At 47.8% G+C, this 12829-nt stretch overlaps 1 protein-coding gene across 2 annotated transcripts in view; it reads left to right on the forward strand.

Moving 5' to 3' along the window:
• The first annotated feature begins 9871 nt into the window (after nt 1-9871).
• Nucleotides 9872-12829, forward strand: part of RFX5 (regulatory factor X5) — a 29165-nt gene continuing 26207 nt past the window's right edge. The window contains exon 1 of one of the 2 annotated variants that reach the window (XM_029581145.1): nt 9872-10118. Coding sequence is in view for 1 of the 2 variants with exons in the window: in XM_029581143.1 (XP_029437003.1) it covers nt 11162-12191 (1030 nt within the window). In the remaining variant the exon portion in view is untranslated. Of the gene's footprint in view, nt 10119-10272; nt 12192-12829 lie in introns of those variants that run through there. The other variant, XM_029581143.1, reaches the window with a different exon arrangement.

The following is a 12829-nucleotide window of genomic DNA, read 5'->3' on the forward strand; positions in this document are numbered from 1 at the left end:
CTTGAAAAATATGGTTAAAAATTCTCAAAATGAACTGAATTGACCACATGATTAAATATAAGGCAGAGTTTAAATACGCGAAAGCAATAACGATGATGCCTATTATGAAGGTCAAATTTCTAATGTGATAAATGTCATTCACAAGCTGAAGCGTCTACAATATTGGGTACAGTTAACGAGTATTGGTTATTTAAGTGAAGATACAGTTGAATCCAAAACATCGAGTTCTCACTCTGCAGTTGGTTGATTTAGCAGTAAATGATGACATAGACTTAATTGGCATCTCAGAGACATGGTGGAAAGAGGATAACCAATGGGACAGTGCTATACCGGGGTACAAATTATATCGCAATGACAGAGAGGAGCACTTGGGAGGAGGTGTGGCGCTTTATGTCCGGGATGGCATAGAGTCGAACAGGATAAACATCCTGCATGAGACTAAATACAAAATTGAATCTTTATGGGTAGAAATCCCTTGTGTGTCAGGGAAGACTACAGTGATAGGGGTATACTACCGTCCACCTGGTCAAGATGGTGAGATGGACAGTGAAATGCTAAGAGAAATTAGGGAAGCTAACCAAATTGGTAATGCAGTAATAATGGGAGACTTCAATTACCCCAATATAGACTGGGTAAATGTATCATCGGGTCAAGTGAGAGAGATAACGTTCCTGGATGGAATAAATGATAGCTTTATGGAGCAATTGGTTCAGGAACCAACGAGAGAGGGAGCAATTTTAGATCTAATTCTCAGTGGAGCACAGGACTTGGTGAGAGAGGTAACGGTGGTGGGGCCGCTTGGCAATAGTGATCATAATATGATCAAATTTGATTTAATGACTGGAAAAGGAACAGTGTGTAAATCCAAGGCTCTCGTGCTAAACTTTCAAAAGGGAAACTTTGATAAAATGAGAAAAATTGTTAGAAAAAAACTGAAAGGAGCAGCTACAAAAGTAAAAAATGTCCAAGAGGCGTGGTCATTGTTAAAAAATACCATTCTAGAAGCACAGTCCAGATGTATTCCACACATTAAGAAAGGTGGAAAGAAGGCAAAACGATTACCGGCATGGTTAAAAGGGGAGGTGAAAGAAGCTATTTTAGCCAAAAGATCTTCATTCAAAAATTGGAAGAAGGATCCAACAGAAGAAAATAGGATAAAGCATAAACATTGACAAGTTAAATGTAAGACATTGATAAGACAGGCTAAGAGAGAATTTGAAAAGAAGTTGGCTGTAGAGGCAAAAACTCACAGTAAAAACTTTTTAAAATATATCCGAAGCAGAAAGCCTGTGAGGGAGTCAGTTGGACCGTTAGATGATCGAGGGGTTAAAGGGGCACTTAGAGAAGATAAGGCCATCGCGGAAAGATTAAATGATTTCTTTGCTTCGGTGTTTACTGAAGAGGATGTTGGGGAGGTACCCGTAATGGAGAAGGTTTTCATGGGTAATGATTCAGATGGACTGAATCAAATCACGGTGAACCTAGAAGATGTGGTAGGCCTGATTGACAAACTGAAGAGTAGTAAATCACCTGGACCGGATGGTATACACCCCAGAGTTCTGAAGGAACTAAAAAATGATATTTCAGACCTATTAGTAAAAATTTGTAACTTATCATTAAAATCATCCATTGTACCTGAAGACGGAGGATAGCAAATGTAACCCCAATATTTAAAAAGGGCTCCAGGGGCGATCCGGGAAACTACAGACCGGTTAGCCTGACTTCAGTGCCAGGAAAAATAGTGGAAAGTGTTCTAAACATCAAAATCACAGAACATATAGAAACACATGGTTTAATGGAACTAAGTCAGCATGGCTTTACCCAGGGCAAGTCTTGCCTCACAAATCTGCTTCACTTTTTTGAAGGAGTTAATAAACATGTGGATAAAGGTGAACCGGTACATATAGTATACTTGGATTTTCAGAAGGCGTTTGACAAAGTTCTCATGAGAGGCTTCTAGGAAAAGTAAAAAGTCATGGGATAGGTGGCGATGTCCTTTCGTGGATTGCAAACTGGCTAAAAGACAGGAAACAGAGAGTAGGATTAAATGGGCAATTTTCTCAGTGGAAGAGAGTGGACAGTGGAGTGCCTCAGGGATCTGTATTGGGACCCTTACTTTTCAATATATTTATAAATGATCTGGAAAGAAATATGACGAGTGAGATAATCAAATTTGCAGATGACACAAAATTGTTCAGAGTAGTTAAATCACAAGCAGATTGTGATAAATTGCAGGAAGACCTTGTGAGACTGGAAAATTGGGCATCCAAATGGCAGATGAAATTTAATGTGGATAAGTGCAAGGTGATGCATATAGGGAAAAATAACCCATGCTATAATTACACAATGTTGGGTTCCATATTAGTTGCTACAACCCAAGAAAGAGATCTAGGTGTCATAGTGGATAACACATTGAAATCGTCGGTGCAGTGTGCTGCGGCAGTCAAAAAAGCAAACAGAATGTTGGGAATTATTAGAAAAGGAATGGTGAATAAAACGGAAAATGTCATAATGCCTCTGTATCGCTCCATGGTGAGACCGCACCTTGAATACTGTGTACAATTCTGGTCGCCGCATCTCAAAAAAGATATAATTGCGATGGAGAAGGTACAGAGAAGGGCTACCAAAATGATAAGGGGAATGGAACAACTCCCCTATGAGGAAAGACTACAGAGGTTAGGACTTTTCAGCTTGGAGAAGAGACGACTGAGGGGGGATATGATAGAGGTGTTTAAAATCATGAGAGGTCTAGAACGGGTAGATGTGAATTGGTTATTTACTCTTTCGGATAGTAGAAAGACTAGGGGGCACTCCATGAAGTTAGCATGGGGCACATTTAAAACTAATCGGAGAAAGTTCTTTTTTACTCAACGCACAATTAAACTCTGGAATTTGTTGCCAGAGAATGTGGTTAGTGCAGTTAGTATAGCTGTGTTTAAAAAAGGATTGGATAAGTTCTTGGAAGAGAAGTCCATTACCTGCTATTAAGTTCACTTAGAGAATAGCCACTGCCATTAGCAATGGTTACATGGAATAGACTTAGATTTTGGGTACTTGCCAGGTTCTTATGGCCTGGATTGGCCACTGTTGGAAACACGATGCTGGGCTTGATGGACCCTTGGTCTGACCCAGTATGGCATTTTCTTATGTTCATATGATGTGGAGCAAGCCCTTCAAAAAGCGTATTACAAGGGGTTGTACTGATATAGGGACATTCCCGACACCTTTATGGAAGGCGGCTCCAGCACTGACATGCATTCTGATGGAAGATGGCTTGAGACCTGACTCTGACAGATGCCAGAGATAGTCCAAAAACTTTGGGATTGGACAGGAAAAGGGATCAAGGGACTGAGAAGCGCACCATGATGTGAACCTTTTCCATTTATAGCAGTAAGATTTTCTCGTGGAAGGCTTCTGTGAAGCAATCAAGACACGGGAAACTGGGTCTGAAAGGTTAAGTGGTTGAAGGATTAACCTTTCAACATCCATGCCTTCAGGGACAAGGCCTGAAGATTGGGATGGTGTAGGCACCCGTTGTTTTGAGTGATCAGAAGCGGGTCCTTTCCTAAGGGAATGTGCCTGCGGATGGAGAGATCCTGTAATATTGGAAACCACACTTGGCATGGCCAGTGAGGTGCTATCAGGATCATGGTTCCCTTGTCCTGACGTAGTTTCACGAGAGTCCTCGAGAGAAGAGGAAGTGGAGGGAATGCATAAAGCAGATCGGTTGCCCAAGAGAGGGAGAATGCATCTCTGGGCCGAGAGTGTTTGCTGCGAATGAGAGAGCAGTAATTGTCCACTTTGTGGTTCTGAGGGGATGCAAAGAGGTCTGTCTGAGGATATCCCCATTGTTGAAAAATTGAGTTCACTACCGAGGGGTTGAGAGACCACTTGTGCGGTTGGAAGACGCGACTCAGCTTGTCTGTCAACACATTGTTCACTCCCGGCAAGTAGGTGGCCCTGAGGTATGAATGGGAGAGAGCTTCCGCCCATATCTGCGCAGCTTCCTGACACAGAAGCCTGTGCCTCCCTGCTTGTTGATGTATCACATGGCCACCTGGTTGTCCGTCTGAATCAGGATGACTTGATTTGATAGGCGTTCCTGAAAAGCCCTGAGAGCATATCGCATTGCTCGAAGCTCCAGGAAATTTATTTGGTGTTTGGCTTCCTCTGGAGACCAAGCCCTTTGTGTCTGCAGATTGGCCACGTGGGCTCCCCACCCGAGGTTGGAAGCGTCGGTGGTGAGAATGACTTGAGGATCTGGCACTTGAAAGGGCAATCCCTGGAGGAGATTGTTCTGATTTTTCCACCAGGCGAGAGACAGACTGAGTGAGTCGGTGATGTGGACAATGGCTGACAGAGGCTGAATAGCTTGAATCCATTGTGACCTCAGAGTCCAGTGCATGAGTCTCATGGCCAAGCAGGCCATTGGTGTGACATGGACTGAGGATGCCATGTGTCCCAGAAGGACGAGGAATTGGTGAACTGTTGCAGTATTCTGAGACTGCAACTGGTGAGCGAGAGACACGAGAGTTAGTACTCGCTGTCGAGGCAGGAAGGCTTTTGCCTGCAAGATGTCCAAGTCTGCCCCAATGAATGACAAGGTTTGAGATGGGACTAAATAGGATTTTTCGTAATTGATGAGAAATCCTAGTGAAATTAGAGTGTGTAGAGTCAAATCGAAGGCCGACCGAGCAGTTTGCTGGGTTGGAGCCCTGATTAACCAGTCGTCCAGATAGGGGTAGAAGTGAACATCTTCTTTCCTGAGGAAAGCTGCGACAACTACGAGACATTTGGTAAAGACTCATGGTGCAGACGCTAGGCCGAACGGAAGCACTCGGTATTGATAGTGCTTGGGGCCTACTAAAAACCTCAGGTACTTGCGATGAGTTGGAGTTATCGCAATGTGGGTGTATGCGTCCTGGAGGTCCAGAGAGCAGAGCCAGTCTCCTCTTTGTAGAAGAGGTAGAAGCGATCCCAAGGTTACCATCTTGAACTTTTCCCGCTGCAGGTACTTGTTGAGAGCATGTAGGTCCAGAATTGGATGAACAGCCCCTGCTTTTTTGGGGATCAGAAAGTACCGGGAGTAGAACCCTAGGCTTTGCTGCGAGTACGGAACGGGTTCTATTGCTTTTGACTGGAGAAGGAGGGAGACCTCTTGATCCAGAAGAATGGAGTGGTCGGACTTCCCCCACATCTTGCAGAGGTGGGGAGTCCGGTGGCAGGGCGAGAAAGTTCAGATGGAAACCCTGAGCAATGATTGCCAATACCCATTGGTCGGTCATGATTGACTGCCACATGTTGTGAAAGTGGCACAATCGACCTCCCACTGGTATGCTTGGCAGAGGAATCTGGCTGCTGCTCACCAAGCGGAAGTCAAATACCTGAAGCAGGCCCTGGCTGGGGAGCTGCTTGTGGTTTTTGTTTTCGGGCTTGGCGAGGCTGAGGCTTTTGATAAGGTCTAGTAGCACGGACCTTGCTGGTGGCGGATAGGCCTTCCTTGGACGGTAGAACGACTTCTTAGAGTCCTTCCTGAAGGGCTGTCTTGAGGAGAAGTCGGAAGGCATCGAAGAGAGCTGTTTGAGAGTCTCATGATGGTCTTTTAATTCAGCCACCATTCGTTGGATCTGTTCTCTGAACAGATTATCTCCGATACATGGTAGGTTGGATAACCAGTCTTGCACTTCTGGGCCAAGGTCAGAAGACTTGAGCCAGGCCCACCGTCTTGCCGAAATAGCCACTGCAGACACTCTGGTAGAGGTGTCAAAAATGTCATAAGATGTTCGAATCTCATGCTTGCCTGCCTCAAATCCTTTGTTTACAAGGGTTTGTAGATGGTCTTGGAATTGCTCAGGAAGGGACTCGGAGAAGTCCTGTATCTGCTTAAAGATGACCCTATTCTATTGGGTCATTTAAAGCTGATAGGCAGCAATTCAGGAGATGAGGATGGCCCCTTGGAATACTCGTCGACCAATGTTGTCTAGGAATTTTTGTTCCTTAGCAGGCAAGGTAGACGAGTGAGGTTTTGACCTTTTTGCCCTCTTTTGAGCAGACTCAACCACAACTGAGTGGTGGTCAAGCTTGGATTTTTGAAAGCCCGGGGACTGACTGAACTAAATAAGTAGTGTCAGCCTCTCTATGTACTGGAGCAATTGATCCAGGATTTTCCCAGTTCTTTTTGAGAAGATCAAGAAGGATCTGATGAACGGGAATAGAGGTGATCACTTTGGGGGCATCCAGGAATTGGAGTAACTCCATCATCTGGTGCCTATCATCCTGTTCCATCTGTAGTTGAAAAGGAACCAACTCAGACATTTCCTTCACAAAATTTATGAATGAGAGGTCCTCTGGAGGAGAACGCTTTCTACTTTCAGTGGGAGAAGGTGGTGAAGGTAAGTCATCGGTGTCTGAAGTATCATCACCCCAAGTGTCATAAGGATCAGCAGACTGTCCTTTAGGAAGTGAAGGGGATTGGATACCTGAGGGTCCTGGTCTAGGCTCCAAAAAAATCAGAGGAATCACCGGAGGCACCGATGACGGCATGGAAGGCACCAGTGCAGGCATCGAGGGCATCAATGGATGACTCGGTGGCGCCGACGAACGTATCGGTACCGATGGATAAATCGATGGCGAGGGACGTATCGGCATCGATGGCTGAGGCAACACACCCGATGAAGAGATGTGGAACGGTGTTTCTCCTCCCAATGGAGCTGTCATTGGGGAGGGCATCAGAGGCATCGGAGACCCGGGATCCATCAGAGGAAGGGCGGTCATCAGTGCTTCCATTCTGGATAGCAGTGGTGCCAGCGCTGCTGAAATCGGGTCGATGACAGGTTCCACAATAAGTGTCGGTGCCGCTGGAACCTAGAGACGTAGCATCGCCTTGTCGATGGCCTCCTGAACCAGCCCGTCCAGTTCTTCTCGGAGACCTGGAGCAAGCAGCCCCGGCTCTGGAACAGAAGAGGGAGGCATAGCTGGAGGGACCACCTTTACAGGTGGAATCGTGGCTCCCAAACCCTGATCGGGTGAGGGTTGCCTCGGTGACCCGGTCGCAGGGATGGTCGGTGCTGTTCCTGGACGGGGCTTCTTCGACGGTGGCGAGGTTGATGATTTCGCTCCCTCGATGGTCCGAGTCTTATGATGTCGATGTTTTTCCCTGTGATCCCCTCGATCCTGTGGGGGAGTAGAGGGTGTCGATGGCCATGAAGACGTCGATGGCGGTCGGTCACCGGTCGGTGGTCGATGCTGGCGCGAAGTCGACGGTGCCAGTTCCGACGACGTCGATGCAATGGACGGAGTCGGGGTTTGAGCACGGAAGAGGAGTTCCAACTTCTCCATTCTGGCTTTGCGACCTTTTGGTGTCATGAGGGCACATTTGGTGCAAGTCAGGACATCATGCTCACGGCCTAAACACATTACACAGACTCCATGGGGGTCTGTGAATGACATGGTGCGAGTACAGTCAGGGCACCGACGGAACCCCGACGCCATGGCCATTGAAAAAAATCGAGCCATGGTACGGTCGACGGCCAGAAGGCCACAAGGGCCAAACTCGACGGTAATCGACGGAAAACGGGTAAAAACTTACCGGAGTACCGCGGTCAGAGAAAAGTTAGAGGAGGGACCCCTGTGGGGCAATTTAACTTTAAATAATTCCGTGAGGAAAATTCCTGTCAGGAATCTCTTCAGAGCTCCTTTACCGCGAGGCTACTGCTGTGAGGAAAAAAGAAGACTAAAGGGGGACCCCTGCTGGCTGCAGGGTTAGTACCATGCTGGGCATGCCCAGTAGGGGCCAGTCAAAGTTCTGGAAACTTTGACAGAAGTTTTCCGTGATTGGGCTCCATCCTGATGATGTCACCCATATGTGAGGACTACCATCCTGCTTGTCCTGTGAGAATTATTTCAACAACAGCTTGTAATCTTATAATACGATTTAACATGTAAATTGGAGTTCTGTTAACCCCAAGAGCCATCCTGAGCCCAGGAGGCAGGGTCGTAATAGGTCACAATACTGGGCCAATAGGAAATTACCATTTGAGCTTTCGTGGTATAGGTGAGGGAAGATTATGACAAGCAAGAGGAGTTGCCTATAGCTATAGTGTGCAATACTGTGTAAGGTCTATGGATACACTATGTTGCAACAATGGAGTGGGCCAATATCCACTGTGGTTACATGAGGTCGGATCGGTGCTTATGCATATGGGTGTCACAAATATACCAACCAACATTAAACTTAGACACACAACTTCATTCACTCTTCAGGTGTAAGGACACATGACACAGGAAACAAACAAGTTACACATATGTTTTCTTTTGATGAGCTCAAACCCCTGATCAGAAATACAAGTAGGCCAAAAAAGTGTGTGAAAAAGTACTTTGATAGTGTCTAGATCGATATAGAATAAAGCAAAAGTAAAAATCAAAAAGAGATCTGTTTAAAAAACTGGGGAAAAGGAGAAAATGTAATCTTCAACAATCTTCAAATGTTTCATCTGCTATTGACCTGGGAAAATATAAAATCTGGCAACATAAAGGTTAGAGAAATTACAACGCAATTGAAACTAAACATTCTGCGGTCATAAAGCTACTTTTCGTTCTTTTATATTGCTGTGCCTGTAGGAGGCGCTGTACTCATTAATACTCAGTTTCCACTCATTTTTTCTTTTCTTTTCTCTTCTGGAAGGCAGTCCTGCAACAGAACCTTTGTTACTGAGATAACGCTTCTGGGGAAATCTCTCTCCTCTGTGAAATGTCAAAACATTGTTAATTGTGACATATAACTTATACATAAGGGCAATTTTAAATTTGCAAGAAAAAGCTTAGGGATGTACTGTAAGTGTGCCAGTGCGATGACCAACTCTCTGTATGCTGTGTAATAGCCTGAATCCTGACCGCCGAATAACTGTTTCTCAATGTCCCAAGAACTATTATGATTTTTCTTAATATCTTTTAATTCCTTGCCAATCTGTTTTTAAACTAAACACACAAATTTCAGTTTTTAAACTAAACTGATCAATTCATTAAAATGGAGTCTCTCTCTTTTTTTTTTTTTTTTCTGTGACCGTTCCTCGGCAGCCCCCCTTTCTCCCTGTCACCGCACTGCTAGACAAGCGGTGAGTTTTAAACTTTAACACTAATCTCTGCAAATCTGCAGCACCTTCTCAAATTTCACAGCAGATGTGCATGCAGCTCCTGCCCTTTAAACCCTAAGCATGGACCCCTGTATAAGACAGGTTTATAAAACAATTCACGTTGTTCTGCAGTTAATACACTAAATTCAAATGCAACACTGTGACTCTGAAAAACAGGAATTTAGAAAAAGAAAAGGATCTAAAGTGAGAATTCATGAAATCTGAATAAAATGGATAAAAATGGAAACTGTCGTTTCCCCTGTGCCTTCCTGGCCGACCCTCAGCAGTTCCCTTCTGATGACCCCCCTAGCTTTAGCACACTGGAAAAGTAAAAGGGTTTTGGTTTTTTTCTCTCTCTCTCTGCCGCACAGGCACTTAAGCAGCTAGCATCAGAAAAACTTTTAACAGAGAAGCGAGGGAAAGCAAATGAGAAATCAATTCAAATGATTAAATGAAAGTAGCTTTTAATAAACAAATTGCGTTCACAAGCAGAACGCAGGGAGATGCCGCTAGATAAACTGCAGGAAAAGAAATAACTGCGGAAGGAAGGCATTGAACACTGCAGGCAAAAAAAGGAGCTGGCAGCACGAAATTGTGTATCAGAACTTTGAGCACCTAGAAAGGAACTGAATGTAACACTGCATAAAGACTTTGCAGCACGAGTAGTAAGGAAGGGGTGGTAGGGTGTCTCCCGCCCTGCAGGACACCAGGAACGTCCAAGACGGTAACGCCCACGGAACAGCGTGCATGCGCAGCAGACACGGAGCAACGACACAAAGGAATGCCGAGGGGGTGCCAACTCGCTCCACGTTAAGACCACAGCTCCCAACAACCAACGGAAGGAGGGAGGTGGGGGCGGGAGGTTGGTCACCACGCCCCGTACCCTCGGCCGCTGGACACAAAGAAATTCCTACGGTGGGAGGGGGGGAGGGGACAAACGGACTCCAAGGGAAGACTACAAGGGCTCTCGTAAACCACAGATTCACGGTAAGGTTTAAAGATTCACACTGAAACCAATTGAGAGTTCCCTGTACGTACCCGGATCAGTCCAGACTGTGGGGTTGAGCCTCCTTTCCAGCAGGTGGAGACAGACCAAAACTGAAAGGGTATCCTATATGAGGATAGAGCCTATCCTGTAACCCTTCAGTATTTGTCTGTCTCCAGCAGGTGCAGCAGGTCTCCCTTCGGTATCCTGCTCTAGGCTAGTCAGCCTTCTTTCTCTTCCTTACTCCTTGGATCAAGCAAGTACTTCTTCCTTAGGGATATCTTGTGTTTACTTCCTGGGAAAAAAAAAAAAGTTAGTCAGGGAGTTTTTAGCTTTTGTTTTTTTCTTCAGGAGACGTCTCTGTCTCCCGGCTCTTGCCAGACTCAGGGGGGCTTTGCCCAGTGCATAGCCTGTGTCCATTACCTCTTCCAGGTGTGGGGACTGAGTCTGGTGGTCCAGTTCTCGTCTCCCCCTCCTCTGGCTGCCGAGGGGGTCTCAATTCCACACTGCTGTGCTCAGTCTGTAAAAAAAACCCCAAAAAGACAGGTTTAAGTTTAAAAGTATTCAAAGTGCTTTTGTTATTTACCTTCAGCAGTAGACCCATCCTTTTTATTTTTTGATCTTCACAGGGCTTCAACCGGCAGCCAGACAGGCAGGAGTCAGCAGGTTTCCCCCCTGCTTCACTCTGGGCCTGCAGGCTGTCACTCAAATTGTTTTCTCTGCAGTTTTTTTTTCTCTCAGTGCGGCTCTCCTATGCCGCGACAGGCAGCCTGCCTCTCCTGTGGCCAGCCCTCGTCGCGTTTTTCGCGAGAGGGCCTCTGCTCTGCCTGCCTGCCGGGTGGGGAAGGTCCCTCCTTGGCAGGGCAGGCAAATTTAACCCGGGGATCGAGTTCCCCAAGCATGGCCAGGCTGTTCCCGGGTCGGGAAAGCCCGGGAACGGCAGCCATTTTGGATTTTTCATCGGTTCCGTTTTCGGAGCTCCCTGGGGCTGGGGGGCCGATTTTTTCTCGGTCACCCTCCGATTTGAGCCCTGCGGTCCCTCAGGATGGGTTCCTTGACCCCCCCTCCCCCTCCCGGGAAATCTAGGACCCGTTTTTCACCAGAATTTGTCCTCCTCCTGCATAAATCCTATCTAGCTAGCCTGCAGGAGGAGGAAGAAGGTCCCCTCCCTGTTCCCCCCCCGGCAAAAATTCCCCATCCCGCACCGTTGATTGTTGGCCCGGTTGCGGAGCCCCCGGGGTCGTCTCGTGTGGGGGTGGTTCCTGGAGGGCACCCTCCCCCCTCTGATCCCCCTGTGGACCCGGGACTCCAGGATCCTGATGCCCTTCCTGACCCAGAGGGTACCCTTCCTTCCCTGGAGGGGGATGATCCTAGAGTCTTACGGATGTTCCGCAGGGAGGAACTGGAACCCCTCATCCCCTTTGTCCTTCAGGAATTGGGGTTGGAGGGGCCCCCCGCGGATACACTTATGGCCTCTTTGCCCAAGGATATGGACCCGGTCCTGGCGGGTCTCCGGGCTCCGGCAACTGCCTTCACCTTTCATCCCATGCACAAGCTGTTACTCATGCGGGAATGGGAGGCCCCCGAGGCGGCACTCCGGGTGGGGCGGGCTATGGACAAGCTTTACCCCCTCCCGGAAGACTGTTTGGAAATTCTAAAGAATCCTTCCGTGGATTCCTCCGTCTCTGTGGTCACAAAGCATACCACCATCCCGGTGGAGGGCTCTACGGCGCTGAAAGACGCCCAGGACCACAAGCTCGAGGCACACATGAAGCGTATTTTTGATGTCCTGACGCTGGGAGTTCGTGCATCTGCCTGCAGCAGCCTCATGCTGTGGGCAGGGCTCAGGTGGGTCCAACAGTTACTCTGCTCCCAGGATCTCCCGTCGGCAGAAGTGGAGCAGGCTGAGCGTCTCGAGGCCATCGTTGCTTATGGGGCTAATGCGCTGTACGACCTCCTCTACGTCCAGGCAAAGGCGATGGCCTCAGTGGTTTCCGCCCGCCGACTCCTCTGGCTGCGGAATTGGTCGGTCGATCCATCCTCTAAAGCCCGGCTGGGCACTTTGCCGTTCAAAGGTAAGCTGCACTTCGGCGAGGACCTTGAGAAGCATTTTCGGGGGCAGAGGCAGTTTACCCCACGCGGGCGGGGTGGCTCCTCGAGGGGTTTCTCTTCTCGGTCGCAGTCCTGGTCACAGCCCTTTCGTGGACGCATGCCCTTTCGCGAGGCCAGCCAGCGCGCTCCACCCCCAAGCCTGCCACCCAATGAAGGTCCCTTGACTCATTCCTCTGTCCCCTTCCTAGGCGGTCGCCTTTCCCTGTTTTTCGAGGAATGGGTCAAGATCACGTCGGACCAGTGGGTCCTTGACATTATCCGAGACGGGTACTCCTTTGAGATTGTTCACAACCTTCCGGATCTTTTTCTCTTTTCTCCATGCAGGCGGTCCAAGCGGGAAGCAGTGGAGCAAACTTTCGCCAGGCTCCTGAGTCTGGGCGCAGTGGTCCCGGTTCCAGAGATGGAACTTGGCGCAGGCCAGTATTCTATCTACTTCGTCGTCCCCAAGAAGGACGGGTCTTTTCGTCTGATTCTAGACCTCAAGCGGGTCAATCGGGCTATCAAGGTCCCACATTTCCGTATGGAAACCTTGCGAGCGGTCATCGCAGCGGTTCACCCCGGAGAGTTCCTTGCCTCGCTCGATCTGACAGAGGCGTATTTT

The sequence above is a fragment of the Rhinatrema bivittatum genome, chromosome 16, assembly GCF_901001135.1.
Source record: "Rhinatrema bivittatum chromosome 16, aRhiBiv1.1, whole genome shotgun sequence".
Lineage (NCBI taxonomy): Eukaryota > Metazoa > Chordata > Amphibia > Gymnophiona > Rhinatrematidae > Rhinatrema > Rhinatrema bivittatum.